Source organism: Grus americana, chromosome 3 (genome assembly GCF_028858705.1).
Source record: "Grus americana isolate bGruAme1 chromosome 3, bGruAme1.mat, whole genome shotgun sequence".
NCBI classification, from domain to species: domain Eukaryota; kingdom Metazoa; phylum Chordata; class Aves; order Gruiformes; family Gruidae; genus Grus; species Grus americana.
In genome coordinates, this window is record NC_072854.1 from 32,002,903 (window position 1) to 32,029,583 (window position 26,681).

A 26,681-nucleotide genomic window follows, 5' to 3' on the forward strand; every position below is an offset into this window, starting at 1 on the left:
AATTTCCATTATGTATCACTGCAAATTGGATGAAACCATGAGAACACTTTTCTTTTATGTCCTGTCTTTAATCCCCATCATCCCATGCCAATACATACTTGTTATTTTCACAGGAGCTTCCTGAATCATTTCCTTTCTTTTCATGAAATTCTGTGTTACTGAAGCTTATGGATTTTTTGCTACTGACTTCATTGAGAGAAGAACTGTTCCCTTATTAATATACAGGATTATTTTGCCCAAGTTCACCAAAGTGTCAGTCACCTCTATAATAAAGTTGCTAAGTTAAAGCAATTTTTTATCCATGTAAATTTTATGGTTGGCATAATTAACTTCCTAATGAGGACGCAAAGATGGATGCTCTTGCTTGTCAAATACCTAGTGTTAGGACTAAACTGGTAAAAAAATGTTTTTATGTAAAAATATTTTTCATGTAAATACAGTTTTCACAAGTTTTATTCAATTTTATATCCTGCAATGTTTTACTTATATGGTTGTGAGACACCTAAAATGTCTGTGATATCTCATATTTTGAAATGAATGTCTTTTCAATCACAACCACAGTATCCATAGTACACTAAGGTTGGAAGTTATTTCTGCTCTCATTTCAGTCCCTTTGCAGTCAAATGCTTTGTACTTTCATTAATAGTGAGTTAAAGTTACTTCTTACTTAAACCTTATTTAAGCCCTACTTATCTCTCCAGAATAGCTAAAAAGTAAGTGCAGGTGAGAGAATGACCATTAATCTGAGTTCCAATAGGGTCCTATGATTGGTATTCCGCTTAAAGATTTTTTAGAGGTTGCAAGGATCTTAACTGCACTCTTCAGCTAAGGTCAGTGGAAACTACATGTATCTTTTATGAAGGAACAGATAAATTATAATTGGCAGGCTGTAGACAAAATTGACATTCTGCACAAAAAGTGATACAGAGCTGAGAAGAACAGACTCTGCACAAATTCTTAGCTTTTAAAGATGAAGAAGTTGGGAATACAAATTGGTCGAGCAGACAAAATTAGAAAGAAAAATTCTCCACAAACACTTGGAAGAAAGTGATTTTTAAAATGTGTGATTTAAAACCTAAATGCCCTGGCTTTTATTTGTTTTTTCCTTATAGTTAAATGAATAGGAGAATCAGATAAAGAAATTAACAGTTTAAGGTCAAAGAAACAGAAATTAATTATTCCTTGTCTGTTGAAATTACTAAAAGGATAGAGGCAAATGTAACTTTTTAAAAATAAGATGCACCTGGTTTCACACAGCATTTACCAATGAAATACCACTGTATGCCCTATTTATGCTCATTAAGGATCATTTTCATGTTTTGGATAGAAACTAGTGACCCTGAGCCTGGTGTTTTCTTAGTGTACTTTGTTTATTTACAAAATATATAATTGCCTAGTTTCTGGAATGAGAGCAATTTGAAAATAGAACACCGTCACATTTAGAAGTTTAGCAAGTTTAAAGTGGTTCTTACTTTATATGAAGTAGTAGTATGGAACCTGATTGTATGGCCAGAAATGAACAATTAACAATAAAATACATATGCCCTTTTATCTGTCTAATGTATTATTCTGTTATCTCTTCCACTGACAGAAAACAGGCTGCAGAACTGCATCTGTAATAGAGAAAGGAAAACGTTCTTAATGTCAACTTAAGGATATAACTGTTTGTTTCATTGAAAGTCATTTTACTTTGTCTTTTATTTAACTGATTTTTCAGAACTTCTTTCAAATCATTAGTAACCTCTTAGATGAAGAAAACAAAGAGAAATGGGAAGATGCGCAACAGGTAAGATTTGCATTTTGTAACTCATTGGAAACTATGTGTGTTATGACCTTCACTGTATCAGAAGCCACACATTATTTCAGTAAGTCATGACAAAGTGGAATGTATGATTTCAAAAATCAGGTTAAACATACACCCTGCTGTAGGTGAAAGAAAATCCTAAGACAATATTTTGGAAATAACTGATGCTTTTAAAAAACGAGTAATTCTAGGATCCATTGGCCAATTCCTTACATTAATATTATATTAAGAATATAAGGCACTTGATGGAGAGATTTTTATTGCATTCCATGGGAATATTCATTATGTCTTTCCTTTTGATGCCGTAATGAATTACATACGGAAGTTGAAAATGCTACCAAAGGCTAGCTGCAGTGATGCTTTTATTAAATAGAACACATCAGAACTCACCTAAAGAACTCGTACGACACCATCAAACGAATTACAGAAATTTAAACAGTAGACCTTTTTTAAAAGGTTGTATTTAAGAGAACAGTTTCGATTTTTAAGACTGACAAATGTCAGGACTATGTTAGATATTATGAAAGCACTTTGTAAAATAGTAAATTCTAACAAAAATCATGAATTCATAATAATAAAGTTTAAAATTCAAATGAAAAACACTTTTTTCTTGGATATAAGTATTTCCTACATGCTTATACCAAAAACATTATAGGACAATATTAATATTTCTGTTCATGAACATGACCATAAAACTATCAAATTTATTCAGATACAAATAACAGTGACATTGAGGATGAACAGATAATTATGTACAGAGAAAACAGAAAAAGTCAGCAGAGCAGACTTTGGCCTCTTCAGGGATCTGCTTGGTACAATACCATGGGACGAAGCCCTGGAAGGAAGAGGGGCCCAAGACAGCTGGCTAATATTCAAGGGGCACCTCCTCCAAGCTCAGGAGCGATGCATCCCAACAAAGAGGAAGTCAAGCAAAACCACCAAGAGGCCCCCATGGATGAACCAGGAGCTCCTGGGCAAAGTCAAACAAAAAAAGGAAGCCTGCAGAGGGTGGAAGCAAGGGCAGGTAGCCTAGGAGGAATACAGAGAAACTGTCCAAGCAGCCAGGGATCAGGTTGGGAAAGCCAAAGCCCTGATAGAAATTAGTCTGGCCAGGGATGTCAAGAAAAGCTCCTATAGGTATGTTAGTGATAAAAGGAGGACGAGGGAAAATGTGAGTCCCCTCCAGAATGAAACGGGTGACCTGGTTACCCAGGATACGGAGAAGGCTGAGGTACTCAACGACTTCTTTGCCTCAGTCTTCACTGGCGAATGCTTGAGCCACACCGCCCAGGTCACAGAAGGCAGGGATTGGGAGAATGCAGAACCGCCCACTGTAGGAGAAGATCAGGTTTGAGAATATCTAAGGAACCTGAAGGTGCACAAGTCCATGGGACCTGATGAGATGCATCCATGGGTCTTGAGAGAACTGGAGGATGAAGTGGCCAGGCCACTCTCCATCATGTTTGAGAAGTCCTGGCAGTCCGGCAAACTTCCCACCAACTGGAAAAGGGGGAACATAACCCCCATTTTGAAGAAGGGTAAAAAGGAAGACCGAGGGAACTACAGGCCAGTCAGTCTCACCTCTGTGCCTGGCAAGATTATGGAGCAGACCCTCCTGGAGACTATGCTCAGGCACATGGAAAATAAGGAGGTGAATGGTGACAGCCAACACGGCTTCACTAAGGGCAAATTGTGCCTGACAAATGTGGTGGCCTTCTATGATGGGGTGACAGCGTCCGTGGATAACGGAAGGGCAACTGATGTCATCTACCTGGACTTGTGCAAGGCATTTGACACTGTCCCGCACAACATCCTTGTCTCTAAATTGGAGAGACATGGAGTCGATGAATGGACCATGTGGTGGATAAGGAATTGGCTGGATGGTCACACTCAAAGAGTTGTGATCAACGGCTCAATGTCCAAGTGGACAACAGTGACGAGTGGCATTGCTCAGGGGTCGGTACTGGGACCAGCACTGTTGTAACATCTTTGTCAGCAACATGGACAGCGGGATCGAGTGCACCCTCAGCAAGTTTGCCGACAACACCAAGCTGTGTGGTGGGGTCGACATGCTGGAGGGAAGGGATGCCATCCAGAGGGACCTTGACAGGCTGGAGGGGTGGGCCTGTGCGAACCGCATGAAGTTCAACAAGACCAAGTGCAAGGTCCTGCACGTGGGTCGGGACAATCCCAAGCACGACTATAGGCTGGGCGAGAAATGGATTGAAAGCAGCCCCGAGGAGAAGGACTTGGGGGTATTGATTGATGAAAAGCTCAACATGAGCTGGCAGTGTGCGCTTGCAGGCCAGAAAGCCAACCGTGTCCTGGGCTGCATCAAAAGAGGTGTGACCAGCAGGTCGAGGGAGGTGATCCTGCCCCTCTACTCCGCTCTTGTGAGACCCCTCCTGGAGTACTGCGTCCAGCTCTGGGGGGCCCAGTACAGGAGAGACATGGAGCTGTTGGAGAGAGTCCAGAGGAGGGCCATGAAGCTGATCGGAGGGCTGGAGCACCTCTCCTATGAGGACAGGCTGAGAGAGTTGGGATTGTTCAGCCTGGAGAAAAGAAGGCTCTGGGGAGATCTAATTGCGGCTTTCCAGTACCTGAAGGGGCCTACAGGAAAGCTGGTGAGGGCCTGTTTATCAGGGAGTGTAGTGACAGGACAAGGGGTAATGGGTTTAAGCTGAAGGAGGGTTGATTTAGATTAGATGTTAGAAAGAAATTCTTTACTGTGAGAGTGGTGAGGCCCTGGAACAGGTTGCCCAGAGAGGTTGTGGAGGCCCCATCCCTGGAAGTGTTTAAGGCCCGGTTGGATGAGGCTTTGGGCAATGCGGTCTAGTGGAGGGTGTCCCTGCCCACAGCAGGGGGGTTGGAACTAGATGATCTTTGAGGTCCAACCCAAACCATTCTATGATTCTATGATTCTATGATTCTGTGAAATAATAAGGGAGGTTGTCAAAGGCAGGGAGACATTTCTATATGAAGAATGATTAAACAAAGCAAGATAGTTCAGTATGAAAAAGAGTCAACTGGACTTATGTGCAGTAGAAGCTGTTAAAATCAGGAGTGGATTGGAGAATGTGATGTGGAAATGATTAATCTATTCACTTGTGCTGCTTGTAAAATAACTAAAGGACATCAAATAGTGGCAGATTCAGAACGAATACTAGGATATACTTTTTCTGCAGAAAGTCAGGTTGCAGAACTTCCTGCCACTGAAAGTACACAAGTTAAAAAAGTAAATAGATAAATTAATGAAAAAAAAAGTCAGCATAGGACTGTTCATCGAAAGATCCTGGTTTTGCTTAAGGAAGTCCTTTGGCAAAAAAGTGCTAAAGGCTGGGCAAGAATTCCAAAAGAATTATCACTATGTGGGTACTCCTTTATACTCGTCCTTAGACATCTGCTATTTGCCCCTTCCAAATGCAAGAAAACAGCTTACATGCATCTTTGGTCTTCTCTTGTATGGTCATTGCCACTGTGTTACATAGATACTTGAATTTGTTCACTTTTAATGTGATTCTTAATAAATCACTAGGTGTTTAAAGGTCTTTGAAGCTATTTAACTTCATTTTTCTAAGTTCATCTTTATAATATGACTAAGAAAGGGAAGATCAAGACTTTTTGCTACCAATTCAAACCTTGCAGCAGACACATGATGCTGCAGTTGACCCATCGTAATATAGCCAGGAATCGTATTTTTCTTTTGTTGCTTTTCTGTTGCTCTGTGCAAGAGCCAGCTATAAAAATAGATTAAGTATGTCATTTTCCTTAGTGGTGGTGGGTGGAAGCAGCAAAATCACATGCATGTGGGCAGTTTCCATAAACAGCACCAAGATTAGGGAGCCAGTATTAAGCAAGTATTTTAGCCCCACTAATGAACAGACAGGATACCACTCCTTATGTTACCAGCCTTGTCTTCTTCTACCTCCACCCCGTCTGCTTACCCATGCCATGTCCACCATCTGTTCCATGAAGATCAGGGGATGAGAGCACCTAAGAGGAAATGATGAGAACGTGGAGGTAAAAGGGGACAACAAATCTCCAGTTCCCTCTCCTCATTGTTGCTGGTAGAAGAAGTGGTGTTGAAAAAGGGAGAGGAGACAAGTTATTCCTACTTTTCCATAGCTCCTTCTCTCTGCCTGGTAATTCATTATCTTGCAGACCTGAGTACAGCACTGGTAGGCAGGCAGGAACCCAAGCAAGCACCAAGATGAGCTGAATGCAGGAGTAGTGAGGCCATAGCTGCCTGGTGGCAAAGCTAGGGAATTCACTAGATCTTAGATTCCTGAGCTATGGCATCCGAACAAACCATATCACTGGTCTTGTTAGTGTTCTTGGGCAGTTACATGAGCAGTCTCAAAGAAACTATTGAAGCAAGTAGCTCTTCATACCGGCTAGGAAGGGTAAGCTGGACTCCTAAGTACTCCTAAGATTCTTTTTTTCTTTCACTATTGGGGAAAAAAAACAACTTTCCTATACAAAATATTATTTTCTATCATATTTTGGATAAAACACTGAAAAGTTATGGTTAAATAGAATTGGATTTTAAAACAGAAACAATATTATTTGAAATTACTACATCCTGTGCAGACTTTTTTATTTTTTATGTCAAAAGCAAGGTAGGAATTGAACTTGAAAAGAATGTATGCAAGTCATTATGTGCTGTGAATACAATCTAGTGCAAACACCATTGACTCATTAAAAAAGAGAAAAGGTGATTCTGTTTCCGGTTCAGCCACTCAGCTGCCTTTTTTGTTGTAATGAAACACTGCAAACCAAGGGGCAGTCTAACCAACCTTTTTTGTTAGCTTGCATGGTTCTCTTGAACTCCAGAGCTACTGTTAGCATAGATCTCTCAGCCTGTTTTCTGGATTCATTGCTGGAAAGAAAATCTTAATCACTGTCAGCAAATTGCCGAGTTTCTATCAAGTATACAGCTGCAATGCCTCAGCACATCCTTTTTTCTAGATTAAATGCCAGCAGTTGATACCATTAATTGCAGGTTATATAGCATTCAGATAAGCAGCACTCACTTTAACTTTTGTTAAGAGCTGATGTAAAGCACTGCATACAGGAAACCACTTCAAGTCCACAATGCATGAGTTTATACTGGTTTTTCAAAACAGAGGAGCTATTCTGCATATTCTTCATCACCATCTGCCGGCATCCTATTGATTAACCATTACTTCAGATATATAAAAATGAAGAGTACCTCTATAACCCTGACTGTTCAACAGTTTCTGCTGAAGTTATTACGATAAAATCTCATGTGCAAGAACTGGGGTGAAAAAAATCTTTTAACTGAAATTTATCCTTAGTACATAATCTGTGAGTGTATGTGCTATGAACAGGATGGATGCAAAAAACACACTTACAACCTCAGCAACATCATTAGGAAAATGGAAGTCTCCTTCACCTGAAGTAGCATTTGCAACCTGTTAGGATCATAAATGTCACAACAAATTCTTCATAAAAATGGTATTGCTGCCATACCTTTTATAAAAAGATCCATGTAGAAAACAAAGGACATTGTGAAATTCTGTACCCTGAACCAAGCAGCCATGGATCTAGACAGATAATGCAAGATGAAGGAGTGCAGCATGCTGGAATTTATAGTCTCTATAGGCATTTTTTTAGAGTCTGTAGTCCCAGTAGTGGAAAGAATGGGATGAATGTTGCTCATAAAGAGAAATTTGGACATCTCACTGATATGAAGAAAAAAGCACCGTGAAACATATCATCCATTCTTTTTCTACTGCAAAATACTGTATTACTGAAAATTGTGCTGTTCATAACAGACCATAACAATCAAAAATGATTTTTTATGTATGTGATATGAGCAGAATTTTTAAGCTTATTAATAGCTGTTTCAACCTGTAATGCAGTTTTGATGATGCATCATTATTATTGAATATAACAATTTTTAATGTTTTTGTGATCATAATAGCTTACAGCTTTGCAAATAAATTATATTGGTTATGTGCTAGTCTTTACTGTTTTGAAAGTCATATTGAGAGGCTGCATTAGCAATGCAGAGGTGACTGCAATTTATTTTAGTTTACTGTGTCCAGTTCTGGGCTCCTCAGTACAAGACATGGACATAGTGGAATGAGCCCAGCGAAGAGCTATGAAGATGTTTAGAGGGATGGAGCATCTGATATGCAGTATTACCGTTAGTATTACCAGTAGCAATTTATATTAATTAAATAATGATTAAAGCAATGGTTTATCATGCTGGAGAGGCCATGGCAAGATTTGCGTTCAGCTGTTACTGACACAATATTGAAGATATCTTCCAGAGAAAGGAAGAATATTTTAGTTAGAATTATTCTGGAATATGAAATGCTTTAACCAGTAATGAAAATAATGGCCAGTAATTTTTTTTTTTTTTTTTTTTTTGTAAATGCAGTGACTTAGAGCAAACATTCCACAGTTCCAGTGCAAAGCTGATTTCACATAGCTTTGTGGGAAGTAATGTCTGTTGACGTGAGGATCTAATGACAAAATGGTTGGTTTACAGTGCCAGAAAGTGTTCGGTATCAAAACATTGGAAGAGCAGTTTGACTGTTAAGTCTCACATTTCATTTGATGACATTTAGATTTTATTTCAGTTTGCTGCTGTAGATATTTTGATATTATAGTAATGGCATGTCTGACCTTCCTTTGTTAGATCTATCCAGGCTCGGTGGAGTTAATGCAGGTGATTGAAGATTTTATACACATTGTTGGAATGGGAATGATGGACTTTCAGAATTCATACCTAATGACTGGAAATGTAGGTAAGAAATAGGAATTTCTTCTATCAAATTTATGACCTATTGAAAATCAGAAATTGCAAGTATGTATTATAGAGTTGCTGCTTCTATCACAATCCAGATTGGGCTTTTCCTCCTCCTCCTCCTCTAGTTTATCTTTGTTGCTTGGTTGTCTCCTCTCTAGTTTAACACACTCGGTATGCCTTCCACATTGGACTTCTCCATCATTGTATCTCAAGATCTAAATGCAAAGTTTCAGACTCTAATTAAAATTCAGGAAATACTCATCAGAATACTATGAACTGTAGGTATATGTTAAAGCATTTCCAGGATATACAGTGTTTCAAATGGTCATTTAGAAAATCATGATAATTAAGATAACAATGATATACTTAATAGTTGAGAAGTGTTGATTTTGTTGACTTTAACTCTTTTAATATTCTATTTTCCCAAAGAACAGTCTTTGCACATGTTATGGTGTGATAGTCAGCATAGACAGATAAGCAATAATTAAAAAAAATCTATTAGTTGCCAAAATAATTTAAGCCTATTATTTCTATGTGTGACACTTCCAACATTTTATTCAGATTTATTTTTCAAACTTTGTTTTTGGCACTGGAGGGTTGCCAGGCAATATAATCAAATAATAACAAACGTCAAATATGAAAATTCTTAGCAACTGAATTCCACTTCTTAATAGCCATGATTCTGAAATATTGCCACTTTTTATTAAAAATTCAACCAAAAAATTAGTTTGAAAAGCTATTTTCTAAGCATTTACTCTTTACTTACTGTCTATCTTCTTTCTTCTTTAGTATCTTTATTCTTGTAATGAACAAATTCAAAATATATGTTTGTCTGATAGCAAAACTGGTGCCAATACATTCTTTCAGATTTTCAGTTAGCATCTTCCTCCATCTATATGTCAGTCAGTTTTTCAGATAGTCATTAGAATTAGTTAGAAAATATGGTCATTTATAAATTAGTCATCAGAATAAAGCAGAGAAATTGTTGGAATGTCCCTACTGAAAATCTAACTTGCTGTGCAATAATAAATATTTATTATTGTTGTCATGTTCATATTTAGATTGACAGGACTGTAAACACTAGTCCCTGTAAGGCACAGCCTTGTATTGGAGACATGTCAAAGAACTCACCAAAAAGAACTCTGGCAGTCTTAAAATGTTTAAAACATTTCAGTAGGCAGTATGGGGAACTTTAGCTTTTAACCAGTGATTTATTATTTCTGTTGTTTACTGCTTGCACTGTAGTACCACTTAAAGCTTCTTCCAGTTGTCAGTCCTTCATTATACTAGACCCTGCACAAATTTATACAGAAAAGACAGTATCTTTCTTGAAATGCTTGTTCCATGGCATTTTTATGACAAAATAAAAAGATTAGCTTATTTAAAGAGCACAGCCTGTGCTGCTTGGCACATTGTATTGCATTCTGATCTGTTTGTCCTCTGAAAATTGTGAAAAAAACACTGGAAAATGTTTTAAGAAGACGCATTCAAATAATCTGTGTCACTACATATTCATGACTTCAAATGGGAAACAGCAACAACTTTCCAATTGAATCAGAAACCGTGCTGTGCACTAGCTAGTCTAGATAACTGTATAATCTTAACAGTCTTTCTTTTGATTATCTTTCTCTTCCCACATATAAGATATTTTTAGGCACTTGGGAGTAGGTCTATTCTTAACTATATAACCATCAAAGGTATAGAAAGACACTGAGAAAAGTAAAATTAATTTATAGGTTTATTCTAACTACCTAGCTCTGTGCCTTGACATATTGACATGAGTTTATTCTTTCTTTGCTCTGCCAACCATCAAACAAGGACAGGGTCACTGCTGTGCAACTCATTGACCAGGATACTTGAGCTGAGGTGACATGGTGAGATGAGGCCTGAAGGTTGTTATCAGCAAGCAGTAATTTCTTATTTTCACAAACAAGGAAGAACTGTATCTGATATAATCCAGTTTTAGTGTAGTTATCCTCCGGGATTTGGCGTAACTGTGTCTGGCTATGTACTTGGAACTTACAGAACATTTATGTCAATCTCAACTGAGCGGAATGAACTATGCAGTTGTTGTTAACGTTAATTCTGCTACAACAACAAGAGTTTAACAATGTGTGAGGTCGTGTTTATAATATGTATTAACATTCTTGTCAGCAAACACATTCCATGCAGGAAGCAATGTGCAGAAAGGAGGCCCAAATTTTATATATTCGTCTGTAAACAGGGCTCTCTTAGCTCTTCTCTCAAGGACAGAGAATATGCTATGAAAAACTTAACAAATGTAAAAGCAACAATTTGCTTTGATCATGCATGGCTGAGGCAGATGGTGTTTATTTGTGTGCTGTCAGTTCCATATTATATTCCTTTAAGAAATGATTAGGTGAAATAAAAGCCTCTGATAGGAGGTAGAAGCCTCCTTCCTCATCCTGCTCCTTCTTTTCTTCCTCCTTCTCCACCTCCTCCTCCTCAGCAGGACCAGCTGAGCAGGCATAGGAAAGGATAGTGTGAGAAAAACAGGAGCTTTTTCTACCACTCAGAGTCCCTGAATTAGCTGAAAGCACAGACCCACCTGCACCGATACAACATGCAGTGGGAGAAAAGCTTTTAAACCATATTACCATTCTGTGTTAACTACTTGCTTTCAGTGTTCTCTCTTTTAAAAGGTGAGTTCTTGATTTTAGATCAAAGAATTAATCTTCACTTTTAACCAAAGATCCACCTCAGGGCTTTGGCTGATTCGGGGTCCCATTGCAGTAAACCATTAGGAGTTCTGGAGAAATGTACAAAAATGTGGCTGAACTGCTATCAAGAAATATTCATCCCTTAATTTTTAAAAAACTGCTAGACTAGAAGACTGGAGTGCCACAAGCATAACTGTGTTTAAAGGTATAGGTGGAATGTGGAACTGGAAATAGGCAGCAGTATTTCTATGGCAGATTAAGATTCTTTTGTAAAGGAAAACTTTCCCTCTGATGACAAATAAATTTCCTTAAGAGCAGCAGCCAAAAAAATGGTTAAAGGAGACTGTCTTGTCAAAAATCAAGCTTACAGCTCTGTCGTGGTTTAGGCCCAGCCGGTAGCTGGGTGCCACGCGGCCGCTCACTCACCCCTCCCCCAGCGGGATGGGAGAGGAGAAGTATAACAAAAGGCTTGGGTCGAGATAAGGACAGGGGGAGATCACTCACTAATTACCGTCAGGAGCAAAACAGACTGAATGTAGAGAGGAGATTCATCTAATTTATTACTAGGCAGAACAGAGTAGAGCAATGAGAAAATACAATCAAGTCTTAAAACACCTCCCCCCACCCCTCCCATCTTCTCGGGCTCAACTTCACTCCCGGCTTCAACCTCCTCCCCCCTCAGCGGCACAAGGGGGCAGGGAATGGGGGTTGCAGTCAGTTCAGCACACATTGTCTCTGCCACTTCTTTGTCCTCAGGGGGAGGACTCCTCTCAACATTCCCCTGCTCCAACATGGAGTCTCTCCCACGGGCTACAGTCCTTCACAAACCGCTCCAGCGTAGTCTCTCCCACAGGGTGCAGACCTTCAGGAGCAGACTGCTCCAGCGTGGGGTCTCTCCCACAGGGTGCAGACCTTCAGGAGCAGACTGCTCCAGCGTTGGGTCCCTCCCACAGGGTCACACGTCCTGCCAGCAAACCTGCCCTGGCGTGGGCTCCCCTCTTCACGGGTCTACCGGTCCGGCCCGGACTTGCTCCAGCGTGGGCTTCCCACGGGCCACAGCCTCCTTCAGGTGCCTCCACCTGCTCCAGCGTGGGGTCCTCCACGGGCTGCAGGTAGAATCTCTACACCCCCTCATCCTTCCTCCATGGGCTGCAGGGGACAGCCTGCCTCACCATGGCTTTCACCACGGGCTGCAGGGGGATCTTTGCTCTGGTGTCTGGAGCACCTCCTCCCCCTCCTTCTGCACTGACCTTAGTGTCTGCAGAGTTTCTTACATCTTCTCGCTCCTCTCTCTGGTTGCAAAAACTTCTTTTTAACTCCTTTGTTTTCCTTCTTAAATATGTTATCACAGAGGCGCTGATTGGCTTGGCCTTGGCCAGTGGCGGATCCATCTTGGAGCCGGCTGGCATTGGCTCCATCAGACACAGGGGAAGCTTCTAGCAGCTTCTCACAGAAGCCACCCCTGTAGCCCCCCCCCCCGCTACCAAAACCTTGCCACGCAAACCCAACACAAGCTCTTAGAAGATATTAATGAGGACACCAAATAATCTTGAAGTGCAGTTTGTTGTCATGGATGTTATTTGGAACTGACAGAAAATAAACAGAATTTTCAGCATGAGAAAAGCCACTTTTTGTTAATGTTAATTTTATGAATACTGATGTTTGAATGATCAGTAGTGTTCTAAAATATGCAGATATCACAAAGTTATTTAGACTAGTCAAAGACAGAAAAAAATTAAGATCTCCAGGGGGTATAGCAAAGTGAAAAGAAGAGGATACCCACTGGCAGAATAAATTCAGTGTTGACAGAGCATGTAAGAGGGAGTAGTTCAAACCATACATAATGTAGGAATCCAAAAGAATTCAGTAAAATCCCATGGTCACTTTTCAGTGGAGTTCAGAGAAAAGAGCAGCATTAGTGTGTAAAATGAGCAGTCTCAAGAAAATACAGGGGTTTTTTTGGTTTTGGGTTTTTTTTTAATTTTCAGTAGCCATCACTTGCAATGCTCTTTTCAATTGAGCTTATATAGTTGATACTCATTTTACTTACTTTAAGCATCACAAAGTTGCCAAAGTCACCCTAAGCTTCCTTTATAGCCAAGGGAAACTACTGCTCAGGAGAGCAATTCATATCATCTTAAACATCTAAAGTAAGTCATGGGTTGCCTTCTGGAAGTTCTTCCACTGGCTATAAAGACAGACTAGTGACTAGCATAGGTTTGAATGATTCATGTCATCTAAAGGAGAGGAGTGCTATTCTGTGAGTAAATAAAACCTGTGAACACAGAGATGTTCAGAGCTGCATGATAAAAAATAACAGATTGATAACTGGAATGATTAGAATAGATATTTGAGAACAGATTGTTAAAAGGGACTAGATGTACACAAGTGAAAAGTGAATTAAAAGAGAAACTGGACTGACATCTCTGTTTAATTTTACTTACAGGAAAAACAAAGATTCTTAACTAAACTATACATTAGCACATTTAATTCTGAATGAGCATGAGGCCAAGGTCTTAAAAGAAATAAAATAAAAACAAGTAGACATCTATGCGTTGAATGCAGCTAGCTATGATATATGAAAAATTGAAGAGGTGTATGCCATGCTTTCAGGCATAAATCATCTTCTAACAGCCTGTTATCTCTATACTTAAAAGTGACTACTGTGACCCTGTTACTCTGTTGAGTAATCTGATCTAGTATAGCAATTAACATATAAATTTTTATTTAAGACTTCACATTGAACTGCTTAGATAAGCTTTATAAATATTGGCAGAGAACAAAGTCTGACTTCTGCCTTCACAGACAGTCTAGGATACCATAGGGGAGAAAATTATTTTAAAACAGTGTCCATTGTGTTCTGTCTTTGCGTACTTTCTTGTTCCCCCTTTGATCTCCCATTCCATGGTCACATTCATGAAATTTGTACCTAAAGGTTAAATAATCCTATAGGCTTATAGAGTGTATCTTAAGATTTTCCAGTCCTAGCTAGAGATATGTAGAAATGTTAGTGACCAAAGGAGCTTTCAGAAGATGTACCTACTCTGACTATAAGTCACAAGCAATGGTACACCTGCTGAGCTTTGGGAATCCTAGAAAATGAGCAAGCTTGCTTTCTGTCTGTTACTCTGCCTTCATTCCCCTTTTCCCAAGGTAAGATTTTTAGGTCTTGTAAATTGTAGATCCTGTTCATACTCTCTAGAAACCTCTCCACATTATATGGCTCGTCTACTTATCCTAATGGCATCTGCCTAGTCTGCTTATCTTTTTTGTATCAGAGTTAGTGATGTGTATCTTAAATGCAGCACTCGAGATCCTCTGACTCATATATCATAAATATCATACTGGCCTAAAATATACCAAGAGACTGAATTGCTTTTAACGTTTGAAAGGGTCTTTTTTTCAAATATATTAAAGAGGACAGAAAAAAAGCCATAACATTGATATTAACTTGTCCAAAGGTGTAAAGAAAATGTCTAAAATTTTCAGTCAGGAAACAACTATTTTAATAATTACATACCTATATACTCAGAATTAATTTGTAATAAAATTACTGCTTGTTCTGAGGCTGTGTAGTGCTAAAGCACTGTATTCTGAATTTTAAAGTGGGTATTTGTGGTTAATGAAAATTCAGCTGGTAAAATTTCAACATTTTCTCCCAATAGAAAGAAAATTGGACCTGTCAGAAAAATAAAAATGTAGATTCCACAGAATGGCCCAAAACAGCCATTCAGATCCCTCTCCTGTTTCCATCAGGTTATTCTAGAATAACCCATGTTTTCACCAGGCAAAATTTAAGAGTACAGCCTTTAAGGAACCACTGTGTGGATTGCACTTATTATTTTTAAGAAGGTGAACAGGAATCATTCCTTGTAGTGTGTCATAGTTCATGTGTAAATACCTCTGTAATGATTAATATAATTATGGAGGGGGTTGTCAAGAACAAATTTTCACAAGGAAAAAATAAAGTGAAAATTGCATGGTTTTCCAATGAAATACATTCCTAATAGATATAAAAATACAATTCCCCTTTAATTCATAGATTATTCATATTCTCTTCAGATTTCTACCTAACTTTTGAATAACTAGTAAAATACACAGTAAAGTAAGCAACATTTAGCTAACAATCTGTTCTTATATTTTATTACATAATTTTGCTACATAGACCTTTACCAGTTTCCATTGTATCCCATTTCTTCTCAAAACAGCCTAAAAGAGTCAGTGCCCATCATCTTCCCATTTCAGGCTAGGATCTGGCTGTTATAACTGTGTCTATAAACATGAATAAAAAAGGACCAAATGCAGGCTTGAGAACTGTCCCACAGTTGTCCATACTGTTTAATTCCTGCACCTGCCCAAACAATGTCAGAACATGGTTCAGGGGATAGTTCAGGTGAGAAACCAGTCCTAGCAGGCAGAATTAATGCTTTTCTCATTGCACTGTGGTGCACAGCTGGTCACACTCTGTTCTTGGATAGCAAGCATAGTGGTCAGAGCAGTTGTAAGTTCCACCTTCTGCCCCCTTCTCTTTTCATTCATGACTTTGGCTCCCGGTCCTAATCCTGTTTCAAACTCAGATGTAGCCCACCAGTCTTTCCTGCCCCAAACTCGTACACTGTCAGTTGAGCAGATGCTCCACTATGTGAAAGTGGGCATCTGTCACATTTCTTTCTTCACTCCTCAAAAAATCCTTCAACTCCCAAGATTCTTACACAGCCAGTGTCACTCTCCTGTTTCTCTAATCTTCATTTACTCAAACCATATGTAACAATCTTCTGGTGGCTAAAGGCTACCAGAAGAGACAGCTTTCAAAGAAAAATAGACAAAAGAATAGGAAAACTACAGAGAAAGGTCAATTGGAATTTGTTTATACCGTTATATACTTCTGCTCCATATATATTCATATCATTTCCTTTGCAGCAGCCTCAGCAATTCCTTGATCAGATCAATATGTTGGCTTTCAGAAGACTCAAGCTTTCTCCACTGATTAAAGGGGAAAAACTTCATGCACACTTTGAAGGTCTAGCTCATTGCAGCGTCTGACTTAGTGCCTGATACAATTGAGAGCTCATACTTCTTTCTCAATATCAAATAAGCTTATTAAATGATTTATGTTCCCTGAAAACTTAGCTGTGAACAGTGCGTAAAAGAGTAGATTTTTTCCTTTCTTTTCTAAAACTGCATACTCAGTGATCCTGAGGAAATATGGCTCTCAGTTACTTAAGGTTAAAAATTACTGATATCAGGGAAATGTCTATATGAATCTTTATTAAACAATCTTCACAAATGTGAATAAAAATTTAACTTAACTGTATGGCTATATTCTAAGTAATAGTTATCATTCACTTTGTATATATGATTTATTGATTATCACTAAGGTAAAACTAAATAAATTAACCATTCGGTATTTTTTAAAGGCTGCTATAGGAAACTGGAATAATCTAAGGTGTTTCCCTTCGCTACCATATATTAAGTAAGATACAGTGAAGTAAAAGGTTCTAAAGAAATGGAAACTCTAAAACGTGCTGACATCCAGGCTTAAGTCTAATAAAAAAAATACCTGCAACTGAAACAGAAAGCCGTGTCTGCAGCCCATTTGTGGAAATAACTTTTTACAGCATTTAAGTATATGTATCTTAGATTCTTGTATCATTCCTAAATTTCTCCCTCTGTAAACTCTTTTCTGAATCATTCTGTTTATAGGGACCTTTTCACATGAGCAATTAAAAGCTGGTGTTTTCTAAAGGAATCATCTGGTTTATGACAGGCCATTTTTTAACAAGTACGCTTAAGTGTTGCCCTGAGAATTTAAATATCTGAGTTTATTTACTCCTTTGTCTTGGACAACTGCATCTTTAGGTGACTCCAAACAATTTTTGAGCAGAATGAAGCTTAAGGGGATAGAAATTAAGAGTCTGTGGTGGTAGCTTTGACTGAATGGAGTAAATGCACACCCAAAAGAGTATTATCATTTCATCTTAAGTTAGTGCCAAAAGGCAACAATCATATTCAGTGAAAATTCCAGATAGTCCAGACAGTACAGTCCTTTCCTTAAACAGGGGAGGCACCGGAGTGTCACAGTCCGATAAGATGCAATTCTGCACAGACTGATGACTCATTCTGGGATTTTGTGGTCCTGCAAGGCAGTCACCACAAGAGCATCCAGCCATCATCCGGTGGTACATCACCTAGAGGTGGTCAGCTGGAGATGTTTTGCCTATGTACTGTACATAGCAAAGTTCATCCTCAGTTTTAATGAATTCTACAGGTTTTTGTAACTCACTCACTACTGAAAATGGAAGAAGGAAAATTAAGTAGAATTAAAGTAAAAATGCAAAAAATCTAAATTAGTTAAAATAGGAACAAAACCAAGGAATTATACTTTCAGCTGGATTTCCTATTTGAGACTTTGAAGTCCACAGGTAATATTACTTACAAAGACTTAAGAGACAGCTGTTAACTCTGCATGTTAGTTGCAATGTGCCAGAGAGAGGTCTATTACCCAGAAATGAGCTCCATCATGAATCTGAAGGTAGCATGGTTTATACCAACCTAAGGTTGTGGCATACCAGCTAGAAAATTTATTTTAATTTTCTGGCTTTGCAGGAAATAAATAAATAAATAAACCCCAAACAAAACCCCCAAACCAAAAACCAAACAAAAGAAGAAACAACAACAAAACAAACAACAACAACAAAACCAGAAAAGGAAGGGAAAGAACTTCTATCTGGAATAAACCTGCTGTGTTGAAAAAGTGTATGATTTCCTCAGTGATGACTGTAGGTTTTAATTCCAAATCACAGTACAGATCTGCATCTTTCAAATTGCATAACCCGAAAGTAATGTAACAATTGAGGTAACAAACTGGATAAGCATTTTTCATTTTTCAAGTCAGTTTTGCAAGGGTGGTAGTGGATTATTAATATCAGAGAAAAGTATTTTTATGGTAAATAATTATTTTGGCACTGGAACTATAAGATATCATTGAGATCAAACTTCAAAGCCATGTAAACATATGCTGATATAATTCTGAGTAATTATGTTTGTGTCTGTGTAATTTTATTATTTTTTTTAATATGGAGAGTTGGACTTCAGTATATGGACCAAAGATACCACGTGTATCTCTGCAATTCTGTTAAGATCAGATTGTATAATAATAACAGAGCTAACAATGTCACTGAGATCAATTTAAAGCATCCGAAAGGATACATGTACTAGGTTTGCTAAAATCAAGAACAGGATCTGAAAGTTATGAAGCATCTTTTGTGCCTTGTGATTTCTGAACCCATAAGTTCACTCATTTCATGGTTTTTGTTTTGCTTTCCCTTGACTTCCTCTGTGAGTTTTAGGACCCCATTTGCTGCTCTGTCTCAAGGCTGAGATAGAGGATCGTTGATAAGGTTTTTGATATAAATCAGGGGATTGTTCTGCTATGGGTGCATGTAGATTTTTCCCCACCTTGGAAAATTTCAGGAGGAACTCTGTAAAAGATTATTTTCTTTTTTTTTTTTCTTCTTTTTTTTTTTCCTTTCTGTAAGTCTCCTTTACAGTGGGAAGAAAAACTTTTTGTCACTCAAAAAAATATGGTACAGCTCTGCGGCCTGTGGTATTTGTATGGTACTAGATGCAAGGATCACAACTGCTTAAATTGCCCTGCAGTGGTGCCAAATAACTTGATGTTGTTGTGGTTATTTTTACTTTTTTTCTTTAACAAACACTCTCCCCATACCTGGAGACATGTAGTCAGTCATAGGCAGCATTCCCCTGTAAATCTTTTAAGAATATAGTTTGGGAAATGGTCTTGTAGAAGAGATATTTGATCTCATTACATGAATGACTTTTCATATAATCTGTGGTTCAAAGTTTATGCTGATCCTTAATGACTATTATTTTGTGGATTTTTTTTCTAACTTATAAGGTCTTCCACTTTTAGTGCCAATTACATTAGTTAAGAGTTAGCATGTTAGTTATATGCCATTTTTTGTAATACACTGCTATTAAAATCTTACGACCTTGTACTATTTTCCATTACTTAGTAGTCAAGTATCTTGAAAGGAGGTATATTTCAAGCGCATCTATGGAAAAATAGTATATTAATATAGTAACTTGTCCAGAAAATCCAGTCTCTGGTCCTGTTGTAGAGCAGCATAGCTAGAATGTGAGTTGATCTCCAAGGCAAATACTTGGAAATCCATTCATATGTGTATAAATTGTGCCCTTTGGTGAAACATGTTTCGTCCCTATATTGGCACCAAAATCTCATCTCCAATAAAGCAAAGGAATGAAAAGCGACTGGCCTGCCGAAGGGGAAGAAACTGTGGGACAGTCATCAGGATGATTGGATCTTCAGGGACTGGCAGCCAGGCAGGCTGCAGCATCTGCACATACAAGACTTCTCCTGATTCTGAGGGAAACATTTATCAAAAATACAGCAAGCTTATCCCCTCCTTTCTCATTTTTACCTCAAGAGGGTACAATATGTTCATAAAGATTAAAGGGAATGTCTCATTTTGCCATTAGGTATCTCAGATTGTTCATTGCAGAGGCATAGAATGAATGTTTTTAATGCTCATTTAGCTTTGAAAATTGCATCACTATCTAGGCAATGAAAAATAATGGTCTCCATTCACAGTCAACAACGCACAAAGAAAAGTTAATTTCTGCAAAATGACTGTCATTTCACTTTGCCAAATTGAACTTCTACCTGTTTCTTGGATGAATAGTTCCACTACTGGAAAACATGGCTGGTGATTTTATACCGCATCATCTATTTTACATTCCTGGTTCTACTTCGAAATAATTTTCAGAAGTTAAAATTATAGATATCCAAACCTCTCATAAACTGAAATGATAGCGACTGCACATCAATAGGGTAAGACACTCAAATATGGCGCTAGTTCATCCACTTAGAAATGGTATTCAACAGCAGAGCTCAGAGGAATTTGAAGTGTTTATGTTTATCCTGTTTATCATTTTATTTGACAAGATATTAGAGGCAGTTTGCTCAATATATGTGTTTGTTCTCTGAATGTACTTGAAGCATGCATTTAGGAATTTTCTTTTAAAGCTTTGGAAATAAGGAGGCAAGTAACTGTGTAGGAATGTGCCCATTTTTCCTTCTTGTAGGCATTTGTTAGAATATTTTCTTCTGTTCAGAATTTTTTTAATCTTTAAATTATCTAATAGCATATTTGTTCATAAGCTTTTTACTGTATGGTTTGAGGGAGTCTCTGTCTAGTGAGTCACACGTGCTTTTTATGGTTTTTTTTTTCTTATGGACATAATTTCTATTGATAGCACCAGCTGCTGGATCCAGAATTTTACCTGTCACTCAGCATTCTCTGTGCTCACATTAATCTGCACTGTCACTGGTTTTAGCAATGTTTAAAGTCTCTCCCAGCTATAGCTGGGCATGAAATGAGATTGTTCAACCTGCAATTTTTAGATTTTTTTTTTTTTTTTTTTAGATTTAGTGCTTCACTGGAATAAAGCCAAACCTTCCATTAAAACACCTTAAATAAAGTTATGTTACCTCCCAGTTGTGGTGGATGGTTATCACAGGCTGGCTGACAAGCTAAGAATTGCTGAATTGCCAAAACAATACTTTGTTTCTTTACAGCATTTGAACCTCTTGGTGGTACAAAACATCAGGACTCAGTGTTCATACTGCCATCTTAATCTTTCATGTTGAAATAGTTTCATTTAGTAGAAGTATCTAAATGGGTAGGATCTTTTTCATTTAGATCAAGTCTATCATATATTGAGGTTTGAACTAAAGGTAAAAAATATTCTGTAGTTAGTGGCTAGGTTTTTCTCAGGAATGTAAGAAAAGCAAGGTCAAGCTACTGTTGCAGTGAGGTTTCTTTGTTCTCAGTTTAATCGTTTGGACCCAGGCTGAATTTAATCCGTGACAGAAAGAACTAAAAATGAAGGAAGGCATAATATAAAAATTCCATAAACATAACCTAAATATAGTAGGTCATTATTAAAAAGCCCAAGGAATTACATATTAAAACATACTTGCAGGTTTTGTTTAAGGGCTTCCATCCCCCTCTTCTCCTATCTTGCATATAATTTCCAATGTTATATACCTCTGTTGAATAATAAAATTTGCTTATTCCTATTAATGTGATTAAAGTAGCTGTTTCACTTAACTGATTTTACTTCTCATCTTGCTTATGCTAAATTCTCATCAGTTCCATTTTTAATGTTTATGTGAATGTTGGTGTAACTTTGGGGAAAAAATTTCTTCTACGTCCAATTAATTTCTTGCTCCAAGCAGTGCAACCAGTATGTTGTCTCAGCACATGCACTGAAAGTCTCATTTGCTGAATGACGACATTGAGCACCTTTTGAAAATGCTTCATTACCATTCAAATGTCCCTCTGCAATAAACATAGTGTAACTGTAGAACTCAAATGCTTAAATCATCAAGATTTAATTAATAGCCACCATTCATATCAAGATGGGTCCAGATTATTCTGTCCACATCTGTGCTTCTGCAAAAAAGTTACTGCTTTGAAATATTATCAAATAACTGAGCATCCTTACACTGACCCTTAACTTTGTTCCTCTTTCGTTCAGTTTAGAAATTTTGTTATGAATGTTTGCCACCAGAGTGCAGTTAGTTTGGTTTCCAATAAAGCACTATTTAGATGTTTTGGGATTAGGGACAGAAAACCCATTTAGTACATCAAAAATTTTCTATAAAAGCAATATCACTGTAAAAACTACACAGAACAGAGAGGGGAAAATAACTGAAGAAAAAAAAAATCAATTTTCTTTTCAGCATCCTGTAAAATACTGTTTGTTGGGTAACAATGCTATAATCAGGATATGGTGGGGGAAAAGGCTAATATGAAATGGCACTTTTTGATTGTCCAGTTCTCCAGGGAATGATTTGTACTAGGAAAGCCACCTTGACTGTGGATTATAATTTGTAAATGGTCAAATACTATTGGAAGGCAAGAAATATTTTTTTTTTTCTGGCTATCTCCTAGATCTGACTGTGGAGATAATGACAGTTATCCCAAATATGGCATGGCAGTAATAGCAAAACTGGATTGAGGTGTAGAATACTTGATGCTGAAAGATTTTGCAGGACTAAAAGTGTAGATTCTTTTCAAACAGAATTTGCAGAAATTTTCAGTAAATTAACAGCTTCTCTGGCATGTAAATTTAGTCACTCTGTGTTAGTGCTTTCAGGTACAGGAAATTAATTGAAGAGATTGTGTTGTGTTGTTGGGTCCCAAAAACTACAGTTCAGTAGAAAAAAAAAATTCCATCCCTGCTTCTTACTTCCATATTTCACATTCATGATACTCCATTTAAAAAGAATTCACCATGATTTTTTTATGAAATAACATAAGCAAACAGTCTGGAGTATTGAACATTGCAGAATCGAATTTTAACTTTATAGAGCTTCTACCTGCAAGCAATATTTCCAGGAAATAAGGGATAGTTAGCCAAAGCAGTATAGTTTCAGTTTGGGGGACTCCTATTCTGAATATATATTTTATAAACATACTGCAATGAACAGCACAAGAAATTAAAGAAATAACAATAGCAATAAACCCAAAATTTGTATTGGAATAACTGTAGCAGAAAATAGGTTGCAGATAGGATGTAACACCAAAGAGATAGCAGAGTCACATCAGGTGTTTATGTTAGTAATGCAAATGTTGCAGAGCCAGGCATGGTGATGGTTGCTTTTGATGGCATCCGTCATGCCTCAGGAAAACCAGAGAAGATGTTTTCTTACTCACAGTAGTTTCTACAGATTAGCTGTCCAAAGTGGTAGTTCTCTACTGCATGTAAAAGCAAAACTGAAGGCACTGTAAGGGCATCCAAAAAGTCAGTCTGAATCTAAACAGACTTTTTTAGGAATTATAAGCCTATCTGCTGCAGGTATAATGCTATATTATATGTTGTGTTAAATATTTTGACCAGATTGTATGATTAGCTTTGGCACTGAGCTCAAGAATAATGTGCTTGCATTTTATGTACTCAGTCACAGGCAAGAGTTAATCCAGTATTCCTAAAATACAGTTTAGGCTCACTATGCAATATATACAAAATTGAGATGATTTTTTAAAAACTTGAGAAGGCAACCCAAGCAACCCTATTTAGGCATCTCTGTCTTTATCAACTGCACTCAAAATTAATGGACAAGTAAGGCATCTGAATTCAGACAACAGAAACGCTAATGCTATAACACTTGACTTAGTTGACTGTTGGTTTTCATTCTCAGCTGCTTGGATCTTTTTGATCCCACATCTTTGATAAACATGAAAAACCTCTTGTTTGGAGGGAGTGGGAGGGAAGAAGCAGGGGATGCTGGAGATGGGATGCCCAGAATTGGATAACGAGAGCTGAGCACAAGGTCCACATGCCATAGTGATTCATGTGATTGCGTTATAACAGCTCATAATAACCAAGCTCTGTCATTCTTAATAGGCCCAATTTTCTATTTAGATGTTTTTTGAAGCATCTCCTCATTGTGCAGTTGTTTTATTGAAATGACCATAATAACTCTGAGATATTTCTCCTGAGTTATTAAAGTTAATTTAAAATTCAACAATGTGAACAAGTAAATCAAACTCAGTCTAATTAGCATTACTTACTACTTATATTGGATGGTGTCTATATGTCCCACTGAGGTACTGAGTTTTCATTGTGCCATGCATGATGTAAACAATCCAAATAAAGCATGTTTGCATTATCCTGACAATTAGATTTCATGGTGCCCCAGAACAACTTTTTACAATCCCTTAAGCAAATCTTAATCTACTTTCTCTCCTCCATGGAGAACATTCAAGATGAATTAGACATGCCTCCAGAAAACAAAGACCTAGTTATGAATTCCTGTGAGGAAGGTTAGAATCATGGCTCGAACATGAAACCGAGACACAGGAGACCTGTGTTTCTAATGGTTCTGTTTCAGATTTTCTGTATGACTCTGCTAAAGCCTGTCTTAAAGGCATTTACTGGGTAGATGTTGCAGCACCAGCTTGTCAGGTGCTGGGTTCAGGGAGAAGCAAGAGTGAGCTGCTCTGTGAGGGAAACCGGGAGACAGCAGGGCATGCACAGTCGCCTTGCTGGCAAAGGCGAGGTCCCACAGCACCCAAACATGAAGAGTAGAGGAGGTCTGTGATGGTAGCCAGGCCCAGCTTATATTCCACATCACCAGACAAGTCCATAGTGATGAGGCAGATCTGACATCAAGCCAGGAAGTCAAGTCACAGCACCAGGGTCAGGATCCAGTTCAGTGATGGTATTCAGCTAATAGTCCAGCAGTCTCCAGCAAGCCCATAGTGAAAAGGCAGGTCCAAGGTTGCTTAACCTTGACACCAAATGCACAGGTCAACGTTCAGACAACCAAAATACATGGCCATGCACAGTCACAGCTGATTCAGCTTAAGTGTAGCTCCTGAGGGAAGGGGCACTAACCCCCACTTCTCACAGCAGTCTCATCTAAGTTACAAAGTTGCATTACGTCAGAGCTGATTTTGAGCATGGGCAGCTAAAGCTGTAGAGGGGGGTGTGTGATGGGGGTGCACTGGCTTACGACAGCTTGGTGCCCAGGTTGGAGAAAACTCAGAATGGAATATATCTGCTAGAGAAGTAATTTGCTGCTGACTAGGAAATGCTAAGTTTGGCAGGATAGGTCAGGCTCTACTTTTTAGGATTCACTAGGCACATCCATACTATTAATGCTCCAAGATTCTATGCCAGACTAATTCACAGTTCTCTCAGTTTTCATTTGCTCATAGTTGACTCTGAAAGTTCTTCAAGATGCCATTTCATACGATTAGAAAAGCTGTTCAATAATAAAATATAATAGAGATCTGTTTCTAGTCTGCTACAAAAAGCTGTGATTAGAAACATATATTGATTCACATGCTTTATTTTGTTTCCTCTGTGTGTGGCTTTTATACATCAAATCTCTCTCCAGGCCTGAGAATTCACTTCTTATATCACCCTTCAATATCCTGCATTTCATAGTTCACATCTTTCTAGATTTCTGAATGATAGGATTTAGTTGTCATTTCCCCAGAGGAACGACAATGGCCATCTTTCCTTTGCTTCAATTTACTAATTCAGGGAAGCAATCATTCTACTGCTCTTCATCTCCCCAAGCAATGTAATGTTGAGAGAATATTTTTATCATTTCCCTGCTAATGATTTTCATGTCTGTTTGCCCCCTTGCTGATCTCTTCTCCTCTGTCAAGTCCTCTCTGTCTTTTAATATCTTTTTAATAGTTCTTAGCAGATATCTAATCATCAGTAAACCTGATAAATAAACCTATTAATGATCTCTCTCAAGTTTACTTATTTTTCCCTTTTTCTGATGACAGCTTCATCATCTTTCCCATCTTCTGAGCTCACTACATTAACATTACCTTCAGTCTCACTCTCTTTTTCTCGTTATCAGCTAATATCGCAAGCACAGACACTTTTTCCAGTCACCTTAGTGATCGAAAAATGCTTGGTTTCTGCACCTTCCCTACTCAGTCAATCAAAAATAGTGTTGCAGGTCACCTTGCCACCTCAGTATTACCATGGTTTTCACCTTTTCTCTGTAACATTAAAACTCATGCATTTAAGTGCCGAGTCATTCTATCTCCTGCATCAGCCTCCATGTTCTGTCTTGCTTTATGCTGAGTCTTTCTTTTCCTTGAGAAGTGCTTTATGACAAGGCAAGAGTTGCTAAGGGAGACTTTAGTCTTACTATCATGAATGCACAGTAATACTAAGAGGAATGGAAAAAAATAAATCTGTCTCAGAAACACAAAGTACCTTGGATGTGGCTCTGGGTCTCTGGCTGTTCATGTCTTCATCTTCTTCAATATAACTCCCAGAGTTGTCTTCTAGTTAATGAAGTACAACCTCCTACCATGTTTTGTTTAAAGCATTTTTCTGAATAACCACTTATTTCATGAAGCATTCCATTTATCATTAGAACACATTTTGTTCTGACTGCTCATAAAATATTGTTTACATTTTCACTAGTTCAATTGTTTTTTCTTCAAACTCGTGATTCAGATTTGTAATTTTAAAAGTGATGTTGTTCTTTACCTTCCACATTGGCCAGCTGCAAAAAGCTGTATTCATCTTACAGTGTGCATTAATAGTAAGAAAATAGTAACAATGATTATAAATTTTAAAAATGCTAATATTATTATTTTTTTCACCTAGAGGGACATGCAGAAGTAGCATCTGGAACATGGACAAATTCTATGATGCTATAGCCATTTCTATACACTAACTCTTTCTTGGGGAGTAAATTGTAATAGTTTCCACAATCTTTTTTTTTTTTTTAAGAAAGCTTTTATTGTCCATAACAGCAATTCTTAGTGATCTAATTACTGTTTGAGCTTTTAATTTTTTATTTTCTATTTTTATTTCCATTCCT

General features: G+C 37.9%; 1 protein-coding gene across 7 annotated transcripts in view; it reads left to right on the top strand.

Annotated features, from left to right (window-relative positions):
* ADGRB3 (adhesion G protein-coupled receptor B3) overlaps positions 1-26,681 on the top strand; it is a 475,142-nt gene that overhangs the window by 242,982 nt on the left and 205,479 nt on the right. For all 7 annotated transcript variants that reach the window (XM_054821234.1, XM_054821235.1, XM_054821236.1 and 4 more), the window contains 2 exons: positions 1,718-1,786; positions 8,475-8,583. In XM_054821234.1, coding sequence (XP_054677209.1) covers positions 1,718-1,786; positions 8,475-8,583 — 178 coding nt within the window. The remainder of the gene's footprint in view (positions 1-1,717; positions 1,787-8,474; positions 8,584-26,681) is intronic.